The 12781-nt window shown below is 40.1% G+C and overlaps 1 protein-coding gene across 1 annotated transcript in view; it reads left to right on the top strand.

The window, feature by feature from the left end:
- F13A1 (coagulation factor XIII A chain) overlaps positions 1–12781 on the top strand; it is a 172159-nt gene that overhangs the window by 12682 nt on the left and 146696 nt on the right. The window contains exon 3 of the mRNA XM_080920897.1: positions 5112–5300. Coding sequence (XP_080777023.1) covers positions 5112–5300 — 189 coding nt within the window. The remainder of the gene's footprint in view (positions 1–5111; positions 5301–12781) is intronic.

Below are 12781 nucleotides of genomic sequence, written 5' to 3' on the forward strand. Positions count from 1 at the left end.
AGTCTATGACCCCAGCCCCTGATTCGTAGGAAAAACAAAAGAAAAAACAAACAAAACAGCAAGCACATCTTTTTTTTTTAACACTGCAAATGAATTCAAAGATCTGCTTGCCTTTGTAAAAACAGACAATAATTTAAGTGGGTCTTATCCCACCCTTTAATTACCATTCCCACTATACCTGGGCCTGCACCTAAACTCTCTCTTTCCCAGGCTGACCTTGAACTCCAGAATCTGCCACATTTGTAAGCATAAACAATAAACTTAGCTGGGTAGGATCTTGCCCTGGAATTACTCAGGAAATTTTTTTTCCTTAGTATCTTCTGACAATCTCTATCATAATATAGCTGCCTTTGTACTTTTAGGTTCGTGAAGTTCCTTATACAGTTCATATTGCATCCTTATGTTTTGTATAGTTGAGCAATTATATATTTTTGAACTCATGTATTCAGAGTTCTTTCCTACAGCCTTAAGGACTCTTCTGAAGGCCATAAAATTTACCATTTTTGCTAAGGACATAGATACACCTTGCCTCCTAGATTTGTTTGTTCTATCTCTGATTATCATGGAGTCTTTAACCTTGGCAGAGAGAACACCCACCAATAACCTGGGCAGATATAATATTTTTAATAATTCTGGCAAGGACATATTTTCCCAAAATAACACACACACACACACACACACACACACACACACACACACACATACACACACACAAGTATTACTTACAGCAACCATCAACATTCCTGGAGGCCCACATGCTATTGGATCTGTTTCAGGGACAGAAACCATGCCACACCTTTCCTTCCATGACTATGCAGGACTTAGAAGTCAGAAATCCAACAGGAAAGCAAATATCATGCCATTTAGAATTACCATTGAGAACGGTAGAGTTGTATAAGAATAAACTGTATGTCCTGTGAGGTAAAGGGTGCCCTGTTAACTCAGAGATCATATTCCATGTATAGATATGGCTCAGCCATATCTAAAAGGTCTGCCAAATGATCCAGAAGGTGCCTTTGGCTCTGAGATTCAGTGAATTTGTGATATTGAAGGCTGTCCTTCAGTGGCGACATAACAACCGAAACTGAGGAAATTCAAGAAATCATCAGATCCTAATACAAAAACTTATACTCCACAAAATTGGAAAATCTGGAGGAAATGGATGAATTCCTAGACAGATACAAGATCCTAAAGTTAAACCAGAACCAAGTAAACCATCTAAATAACCCTATAACACCTAAAGAAATAGAAGAAGTCATCAAAAGCCTCCCAACCAAAAAAGCCAAGGTCCAGACGGGTTCAGTGCAGAATTTTATCAGACATTTATTGGAGATATAACACCAATACTCTCCAAACTGATCCAAAAGATAGAATCAGATGGAATACTACCTAACTCATTTTTTGAGGCTACAATAACCCTCGTACCTAAATCAAACAAAGACCCTACAAGGAAAGAGAACTTCAGACCAATCTCACTTATGAACATTGATGCAAAAATACTCAACAATATTCTCGCAAACCGAATCCAAGAACACATCAAAATCATCTTTCATCATGACCAAGTAGGCTTCATCCCTGGGATGCAGGGATGGTTTAATATAAGGAAATCCATCAACATAATCCACCATATAAACAAACTCAAAGAACAAAATCACATGGTCATCTCACTAGATGCTGAGAAAGCATTTGACAAAATCCAACACCCCTTCATGTTAAAAGTCCTGGAAAGAACAGGAATCCAAGGTCCATACTTAAACATAATAAAAGCAATATACAGCAAACCAACAGCCAACATCAAACTTAACGGTAGGAAACTTGAAGCAATCCCACTAAAATCAGGGACTCAACAAGGCTGCCCACTCTCCCCCTACCTATTAAACATAGTACTGGAAGTCCTGGCTGGAGCAATTAGACAGCAAAAAAAGATCAAGGGGATACAAATCGGAAAGGAAGAGATAAAAACATCACTCTTTGCCGATGACATGATAGTGTACTTAAGTGACCCCAAAAATTCCACCAGAGAACTCCTACAGCTGATAAACAAGTTCAGCAAAGTGGCTGGATACAAAATTAACTCAAACAAATCAGTAGCCTTCCTATATTCAAAGGACAAACGTAGAGAAAGAAATTAGGGAAAAGGTACCCTTCACAATCGTCACAAAAACTATGAAATACCTTGGTGTTACTCAACTAAGCAAGTGAAGGACCTGTACGACAAGAACTTCAAACCTCTAAAGAAGGAAATTGAGGAGGATCTCAGAAAATGGAAAGATCTCCCATACTCATGGATTGGAAAGATCAACATCTTAAAAATGGCCATCCTACCAAAAGCAATCTACAGATTCAATGCAATCCCCATCAAAATTCCAACCCAGTTCTTCATGGAATTGGAAAGATCAATGCGTAATTTCATCTGGAATAACAAAAGACCTAGAATAGCAAAATCCATCCTCAACAACAAAAAAACATCTGCTGGAATCACTATCCCTGACCTCAAGCTATATTACAGGGCAATTGTGCTGAAAACTGCATGGTAGTGGTACAGAAATAGGCATGTGAATCAATGGAATAGAATAGAAGATCCAGAAATGAGTCCTCATGTATATGGTCACCTGATTTTTGACAAAGGAGCAGTAAACATTCAATGGAAAAAGGACAGCCTATTCAACAAATGGTGCTGATCCAACTGGCACTCAGCATGCAAAAGAATGAAAATAGACCCTTTCTTATCTCCTTGTACAAAGCTCAAGTGTAAGTGGATCAAAGATCTCCACATTAAACAAGATACACTGAAACTATTAGATGAGAAACTAGGGAAAACCTTAGAACACATAGGCACAGGAGAAAATTTCCTGAACAAAGCACCAATGGCTCAAGCTCTAAGGTCAAAGATTAACAAATGGGACTTAATGAGATTCCAAAGTTTCTGTAAGGCTAAGGACATTGTCAAGAAAACAAAATGGCAACCAACAGAATGGGAAAAGATCTTTACCAACTCCACATCAGATAGAGGCCTAATATCCAAGGTGTACAAAGAACTCAGAAAGCTACACGCCAGAGAAACAAATAACCCTATTAAAAAAAGATCACAGATGAAAAAAAATGGGGTACAGAGCTAAAGAAAATGTTCTCAGTTGAGGAACATCGAATGGCTGAGAAATATCTGAGGAAGTGCTCCACATCCTTAGCCATCAGGGAAATGCAAATCAAAACAACCCTGAGATTCCACCTCACACCAGTCAGATTGGCCAAGATCCAAAACTCAGATGACAGCAGATGCTGGTGAGGTTGCAGAGAAAGAGGAATACTTCTCCACTGTTGGTGGGGTTGCAAACTAATACAACCACTCTGGAAATCAGTCTGGTGATACCTCAGAAAATTGGATATAGTACTACCTGAAGACCCAGCTATTCCACTTCTGGGCATATACCCCAGAGACACTTTAGTACACAACAAAGATATATGCATTACAATGTTCATAGCAGCTCTATTTATAATAGCCAGAAGCTGGAAAGAACCCAGATGTCCTTCAGAGGATGAATGGATACAAAAATTGTGGTACATTTACAGAATGGAATACTACTCAGCCACCAGAAACAATGACTTAACCAAATTTTTAAGAAAATGGCTGCATCTAGAGAATATCATCCTGAGTGAGATAACCCAGTCACAAAAGAACAGACATAATATGCAGTCACTGATAGTGGGATGCTAACCCCAGAGGCTCACACTCCCCCAGAAACAAGTCACAGACTGTATGAAGTCCAAGAAATAAAGAAAACAGAACAAAACAAATAAAAATCTTTACACAACAAGAAAACTTTGACTATTTCCATGTTACATTTTGTTTTACATGTACTTTATGCTCATTGTAACTATTAAGTTTTCAATGCATACTATCAAACCTTTAAAAAAATCAAATACTGACTAAAATATATATTCATATAGTTTTATGTAAAAATTATCTTAAAATCTGAAAAAAAGTACTGACAAAAATGTATTGCATAATTTTATGCAAAAAATTTTTAAAATCTGTACATTTATTTTTGTTTTGTAAAATAAAGTTGTAAAATAAAAAAAAAGAAGGCTTTCCTTCCACTGTTGTATATGAACAGAGAGCTGATGAAACCATTCTGACATTTTTGTTTTTTAGATGATGATTAAAAGTCATTATGCTAAGAAAAAGAAACAGGAGAATTCATAAAGTCATTTTGAAGAGGTTTTTTTCATCTTGGTGTACATGTGTGCATGTGTTTGTGTGTGTGGGGGGGGGTCATGTATAAGAGAGAGAAACCAAGACACAGAGAGAAACAAAGGTTCAGAGGTTTGTGTTTATGTGTGTGTGCTCATGTATGTGTAGGCACACTAGAGCATGTGCATGTGGAGGTCAGAGGTCAACATTGAGCATCTGCTTGAACCAAAAATTTGGAAATTTCAGCATCAAAAAGACCAGAGTCCAACACCTAGATGGCTCATTTAGGAGGCAAGGATTGTGAATATGATTCTGCCTGTGCCAGTGAATATGGTCACATGTTGTCACACAGAAATGCTGTCTCTTTTTCTAGAGCACAGTTTTTCTTCCCTCTTCCTGCCTTTGAGCAATCAGATCTACTTTTAGAATTACAGTAGGAGGACATTTGACCCTTCCTGGGGTAGGAGGAAAGTTTGGATTAATGGCTGGCTTTGTCCCTTTGAGGCTTTGTCAGATTTGATCCCTCCTTTGGAAAGAAGGGAAAATTGAAGTGGCAGTCTCACCTAGGGAGGGACAGTCATAACAGGAAGAGCCTGACTTAACAACACCCAGCATGAGACAGAGAATCTGAAGACTTGAACTCTGACCCCTGCTTCTCTGTGTCTAGATCTATAAATTAGGCACCCTTCTCTCCCAAAATGAGGATCCTGTGCTCTGAAAAGAGCACACAGGTGGGGAGAGGTTTGAAAACAATCTGTCTTCCAAAGCAAGAGGCCGGGGTTCTCGAATCTGCTGTCCCCTCCCCTCACTTGCAGTTTCAACCAGCAGACTTTCTTCTCGACAAAATCAGCTGGGTTTTCCAGCATGTTTAGGTCAAACATTGTTAATGGTTTTCTTACTTTGCTTTCTGTGTGTACAGATTACCTGAATGTCACAGCTGTTCACTTGTTCAAGGAGAGATGGGACAGCAACAAGATTGATCACCACACAGACAAATACGACAACAATAAGTTGATTGTCCGCAGAGGGCAGACTTTCTACATCCAGATTGACTTCAATCGTCCATATGACCCCAGGAGGGATCTCTTCAGAGTTGAATATGTCATTGGTGAGTGCTACCTGCCTTAGCCATGACCCTAGGGGTCACTAGGGGTCATGCAGCAGGGAGAGGTGGGCACTGGCTCAATTGTATTCTTTCCTAGAGCTGTATTTAAGGCTGGTTGGAGCAGTGGTTAAACTGGCCAAACACCAATCATTTGAAAGTCTAGCATAGAAGCACGTTTAGTGAAAAAAAAAATTTAACTGGCTGTTCTGCTTTTCTCAAATGATTTTGGCATCTTATAGTTGTGACTTGACTTTAGAGTGATTTGGTTGGGAGCATTTGCAGTCTTCAACATCTGATCTCCACATGTGGAACCTCAAAGTGAGCTCTGCATGAACGCAGTCTCTGACAGTCCTTGAGAAGAGCCTGCAGCAGGGAAACCCACTGACCACTTTGTACCCTACTCTTGACAACTGACAGTGTCCATTTCCAGGATCTTAGATAGTACCCTTCAGCTTTGTTTGTTTCATTGATTCTCAATTTAATTTGGTCTTGTTTCCCTTTTACAAAGTCACGATTATGTGGTATGTCTTAATAGACATTCCTTGGGAGTTTATGGACACTGAAGAAATACAGGCATGTAAAGCAAGAGTGGCTTGAAGTAAGGAAAGAGAGGAGAAGCCGGGCGATCATATTGTTAGCAGCTGGAATAAACACACTGATTGATCATCAGCTGGCCTTTTTAGAAAGAGATCAGGTTTGCTCCTCAAACAGCAGCCTAAGAGAGTCTAAAGCTTCCGTTACAATCAGAAATAAGACAAAAATGTCTGCTGTCACTGTTTGTTTACTAAACATCCCAAAGGAAGCATTGTATAGTTTTCAGAAAGAAACCATTCAAGAGGGGTATCTTCTATAAACAATGGGGAATAAGAAGTAAAGCTTTATAATTTTGATGCTGTTGTAGACATACATTTAGAAAACAGAACAAGGTCAAAAGAAGGAAGGGCACAGTACTAAAACTTCTTCAGCTGGCGAGACAGAGATGAATACTTGAAACCCACACCCTTTACTAAGCATTACGTACTGAGAAATAAGGACTGTTTCCTTCATGATAGTAACTGCAATGTTGGAAGGTCAAACTAAATCCAAAAAATATATGACACAAATCTGTTTATGTGACATAAATACCACGAGAAATCAGTGAAGAGGCCAAACATATCCTTAAATTTCAGTATGCTCCCAATAGTCTTCCAAGATGTTAATCAAAAGTTGTAGCATCTCAACTAAACTAAAACATGAGTTTTGTGTCCGACTATGTAACTTGGTAATGAATTATGGGCTTTGGACTGCTATGCTATGAAGAGACATTTTGTTTGATTTGGCGTTTTCAGATAGGTTCATACTATGTAGTTGTACTAAGGCTTACTTGGGCTTCTCTTGGGATAAGCAAGTGTGAAGGAACGCAGGAGTCAGTGATGAGCAAAGGGAAGAATTAAATAACAAGGTCACAGAGACTCAGTGCACTCCAAGCTGTGTAGCTGGACTAGCATTTGTAGAGTTGTCCCATTGCAAGGAAGGGTGTGAGGCCTTCTTCCTTATGCATGGCTGCTCCTTGGTTCTTGATTGCCCACAGGGAATAGCTGTGATCTTAACACAGTAAGTTTCCTGTGTGGGTTAGCTATGGAGAGCTGTGAGCCACTGCACCCCATAGAAACAGAAAGTCTGGGCAATATACCACACTATCTACCACACTGAGAATTAAAGTCTTCAAACAAGCAAAAACAAACAAAAGAGAAACAGTATTGATTTTATTTATTCAGTATAAAAGGAGAAAATACTTGCTAGCTCATCCTGCTTTTAAGATTAAAACCTATATATAATCAAACTAACATGTATTTGAAACCCTGCTTAGCTTTTTCTATTTTTTTAGCATTAAATGCTGTTCCATTGTAACCCTTATGAGAATCATTACATTAGTGTAATTTCTGATTCCAAATTTACCATCAATATAAGAAAAAGAAAGCAAAAGAATTCAAATTTCTACTGTTTAGTAGTTGAGAAATCACCTACAGGTAAAGGAGACAAATAAAGAACCAGGGATGGGGGATTTGTCTTCTGTTCTTTTATTCTAACTCCTGCCATTTGAAATGTCACAGGGCCATTGCAGCAATAGCGCTAAGACTAGGATGGGCTGGAATTTCTCCAGCCCTTATCATTTTTCATCTGGAAGGAGAGAATCTCTTCTTTTAGAAGGCTTAGGGGCTGGTGAGAAGGCTCAGCAGGCAAAGGCACTTGTTGCCAAGTCTGATGAGCTGAGTTGGATATTCAGACTTCCCATAGAGGAAGGAGATATGGGCTCTCACATGTGGCCCCACCCACTCAAGACTGCATATGAAAATGCTTACTTTTTTTTTAAATGACGAAGGCTGAAGAAATGGCTCGGAATGCTGCTCTTGGTTCAACTCCAGCTCCCCTCTCCATAGATTCACGACCACTTGTAACTGCAGGTCCAGGGAATCTGACAGCCTCTTCCAGCCTCTACATCCACCTGCACTCATGTGCACAGGCACATACAAGTGTACATAGTTAAAACTAATATTAATTTTTCAAAAATAGAGAGTTAGGCACTATTAAATACATCATCCATATTAGTTGAAGTATTCCTTTTAAAGAGTATATTTACTAGTTGTAGAATGTCATTACTATGTTAAAATTACACACACACACACACACACACACTTTGCTTCCAGTACACAGTTAATACTTTTTGTTATTGTTTCCTTCTGCTTCTGTCTACAGTGGAACAGGTTAACTCTAGGGAATGTCCCTTTGTTGCTGTTGTCAGAACCTAGCTCATAGTTTTATTTAGGAGTTATTCTGCTTTCTAACTAGTTTCCTTTCTTCTTTCCTTCCTCTCATCCTTCCTTCTCATCTCTCTTCCATCTCATCCTCCTTTTATTCTTCCTGTCTTCCCTATTTAAGTACACAGTCAATATTTAAGTGATTCCTTTAAAAAATATTTAAACAAGATGGTCCCAGATTAACCTATGTGCATTGGGTTTTCCAAGGAGGTGTCGGAACACAGGAGTTGAGGCATTTCCTCTGCCAGGGTTTTGTAAGCTTGTATTTGACAACTGCATTCATTAGTTGTATGCAGGCACAGCCAGATACAGCATTAGGTGGGAGGTGTTAGGAATTTGAAGAGGTGGGTGTGGCTTTCTCTTTTTTACCTCAGCCTGCAGCAATGATAAATCATGAAAGCTGGAACGGGGCGTTAATTGTGACTTTGCTAACCTGTGGCTGCAGCTAGGACTTGAGAGCAGCTGATGGTGTTAATTTGCTGTTAACTTTAACATACCTCCTTCTTCATATCTAGTTGAGAAAGAAAAACACATACTTTTAAAAATCACTACTATTATTAACACACATCAATTGTGCAAGCTAATAGGTTCTGCTGTGATAGTGCCACACATGCACATACTGTGACAGTCTCCTCTGTTAGTTCTTACTCTTCCCTCAGCTCCTTACCACCCTACTTTCAAGCCATCTTTCCTTTCTTTCTCTTCAGTTTTTCTTTCTTTCTTTCTTTCTTTCTTTCTTTCTTTCTTTCTTTCTTTCTTTTGTTTCCATATAGAGAAACAACATGGCACTCCTCTTGCTGTTCATAACTTATTTTTTAACATGGTGTCCTTTATCCCCATGGGTTTTCCTGCATGTTATCTGACTCCATGTATCTTTAGAGCTGAAAAATAAACACACACACACACACACACACACACACACACACACAGAGAGAGAGAGAGAGAGAGAGAGAGAGAGAGAGAGAGAGAGAGAGAGAGAGTGTTTTAAGTCAAGTCTTGGTCTAATTTCATACCTTGGCCATAGTAAATAGCATTGTAGAACATGTGGACATACAACGTTTCCTATGATTCCCTGGTTGGATTCCTTCTGGTATGTTCCTGGGAGCTAGATCTCAAATCTAATCTAGTTTTAATACTTTGTAGAACCTGCCAAAACTTTCTGCATGGGCTGTATTAATTTGTACCCACCAATAACTGGGCATTCCTTTCTTTACATCCTGTCTAGTATCTGCTTTTTTTTTTTTTTTTTTTTTTTGGTTTTGTTTTGGTGATAACTACTTGTGCTGACATGCCAAAATTACTCCAAGGCAACTTCTGACACAGGAGATGGCATTTACACAGCCTTCTGTAGTAATGCTCTGATCCACAAGCAACGTCTTCCTCCTGGGCTCAATCACAGGGTCTTACACAGTTGAGGCTAGGACTCCAGAGCCTCTCAGCCTTTCCCTCAGTCTCATCATGCCCCCTGCAGCTCCATGTTTCTTAGTTCTGTTACAGCTGAAAGAAAAGTGGGAGGGAAGACACTAGCAAAACCAGAGCCTCTTACCAGGAAAAAAAAAAACATTTTCTAGAAGCTTCCAAGAAAGCATTTGTGCCTTGCTTGCTCCTTTCTGGGAGGGTGAACCTGTAAAGAATTCTTTTCCTGGTTATATCAGTCACACTTACATGGCTGCCACCTGAACACCCAGAAAGATGCAGAGGGGGAGGGGTAGTTGTCTTCTGACACATGATTCAGAGATTTTATTCAGGTCCATTGTCTCTGCTGACTTTGAGCCCTTGATAGAACAGAATGCATGGAGGAGGTAGCAACTCTGTTTACCTATTCTAAATAGCAAGCAGAGACAATATAGGGACTGAGGACCTGGTATTACTTTTGAAGGTATATCCCTATTTGATGTTCTACCCTGTACAACTAGAACTAACCCCCTCAACTTTCCAGAACCTCCCAAAATAGCACCACCACTGGGAGACCAAGTAATCAATACATGAGCCTGTAGGGGCATTGCGGATTCAAGCCATAACACCAGGTGTCTTCAGAGGAGGGTCATGGGAAGGCTAAGAATGGGTATAATGTAGGCTGGATTCTCCTCCATCTCTGCCATCCTCTGAACACAGAAGGGCCGCCCTCCATGACAGCACCACTAAGGTAAATCATTTGTGATTGTAGCCAAGCATTTTCAGGCTAGACGTTTCTAAGGTTCCAATGCCTCTTGTCTCTTGGGTAGCATTTATAAAGAGTCAGCAGGGTATTAGGTTCTAAGATGGGCATGACATAAGATATCTCATTCATGATGATTTGCTCCTGCACACATCATGTGGGTATAAAGCATCAAAACCAGAGAAGAGATGCTCAGGGGACAAAGAATGAGAGCCCAGATGAGGGCAGCAATTGCAGAAACAAAGAAGTTTATGTCTGTGATTCGAGAAATATTGAGGAAGCAAAGCAAAGAAGGCTAGTGCAAGGTAAGAGAAAGGATGAGTCAAGTGTATCTCTGGTGTTTTCACTGTGATAATGGAGAAGCAGGAGGGAAACATGGGAAGTAGGAGTGATGACAATGGCAGTGCTTCCCATTGGTGACTCACTGGCATGAGGTACCTCAGCACAGGCTATTGTGTATTTCCTGTGTACTTCTTCCTTTCTGAAATTTGCACTATGGTCACCACTTTCCAGATGACATCAAGATCGAAATGATTAAACAAACATGCCCGGATAGATCCAAACAGTATGGAGGTTGCTCTTTGTTGTTTTTGAGTGACTTTCATGACTACAAGTTCAAAGACAGTCTGAATGTTGAGTGTAAGAGTGGTGTTTGGGTTGGATGGAATGAAATTTGGATAGCATACACATCTAGATAGACAAGTTCATTCATCAAAAGTCAACCGTGAGCAGGGGACAGGGACTCAACTATTGGAAGGAAACAGTTTTAAAGAAAGATGCCAGAAACTGTAGTCTTTGAGGTGGAAGCAAAGACCAAATAATCTGAGAAATAGGAGGAAATCAGGGTTGCACTGAGAGAGTTAAGTACCTTAAAAAGCAATAGTGACCAATGTTAGACTTTTCTACTGGACTCACCAATTAGGGAGACATTGGTCACTTGAATGAAAGAAGTGACTGTAATGATCTGAAATTAACTGAGGTGTGAGGGAATAGATGGGTCAAAAGTAGGAAAGTAAAGTCTGAATGGTAACTAGAGACACGAGCTAGAGGGAGGGAGTTTTGGATTGGTATTTGTTTCAGGATAAGGACGAGTTTTAATGCATTAGACAGAGGGGGAGGAGTCAGGGAAAAGACCCAAGAAGTTAGAGAAGCTTTGGGTTCCTGCAAAAGAAGCATAGACCATTGGCATGAATGAGAGATGAGTAGAGCACAGAATCTTTTGTGCTCACAGGATGCAGGAATAGTTAGGTAGAGTGTGGTTGCTTTATGTAAGTATATAAGGTTGCCTGGCACTGTTCTCATGACTCCAAGTTAGTCAAAGCCTTTGGAGGTGAATGGGCACTGCTGGGGCTTAGGGACACAAGTGATATTTCTCATATTTTTGTGCAAGTGCATTTTACATTATTAAAATGAAACATCCAAGGTTAGGTGCATTGTAAGAACAAAAAGAGAGAGTTGTTTGAATGTCTACCATCAGGTTGATTGGTCTGCCTCTGGTGAGGGAGCCATTCACTGTATCTCATCATTGGAGAATGGCATCATGGAGGGAAGCATATGCAAGAGGAAGAGGCCTCCTGCGAAGAAAGCTAGAGACTGGCAAGGATCAGACTCGTCAGTTCACCCTTCCAAGACCAAGTCCTCAAGAACCTAATCTCCTGGCACTAAGCATTTTGCAATGGTTCCACCTCATCCTGACACCATCACACTAGGATTAAGCTTCCAGAACATTCTTTGGGGAACACATTAACACCTTATTCAAACTATTAAAGTCGGAAAGCCAACTCTTTTAGTGTTTCCTTTTCTTAAAATCATTCAGAAATTCCAGATAAAATTATCACACTGATGTGCGCTTTTCACACATATAACATGGTTTCCCTGCAGAGAAATTTCCTGTCCCAAATCTCATAGAGGCCATGAGTCACAGGCCATGTTGTGTCTACACTTTATGCTTCATTTCCTGAGAGGGGGCTATTTCAGCATCTCGGAGGAGCACTTCCAATGGGATGTCATTTCAAATCTTTACCCCTGTGGGTTTCTGCACTGACAACCGGAGTGCTTTTTTTTCTAAGCATCTGTGTGAAGCATCAAATAATGGCATCTGAGAAAGTAGGACAGTGCTTGCCAGCCTGCCTTCCCTGTGGACAACTGTCACGAGATGCTTCCTGGGAGAAGAAAAGAGTTCTGTGGTCAAATGCTTTTGTCTCTTGCTGTGGTTTGTGCCTCTTCAGTCACCAAGCACATCTGCATGTTAGAGGCTTCACATAGGCATGCACTCAGAACACAAGCCTAGTTTAGTGGAGTATTTACTGGAATTGTTTTGCTACAAATGCTACCCTAGTATGTTTTTATTGTTATAGTACCCTTAAATAAAATGCAGACCTCATCCCTGGGAGTTCGAGTATCCAGCTGACTATTATCTTCGTTCCACAGAGCACTGAGCAGGGAGGGTGGAAGTTGCAACTCGAATGGATCTGGAGTTTGCAGATAGAACTTAATAGAATATCCCTCTTTCAGTATGACAATTTAAG

The sequence above is a fragment of the Micromys minutus genome (assembly GCF_963924665.1).
Source record: "Micromys minutus genome assembly, chromosome: 1".
Taxonomy (NCBI): Eukaryota; Metazoa; Chordata; class Mammalia; order Rodentia; family Muridae; genus Micromys; species Micromys minutus.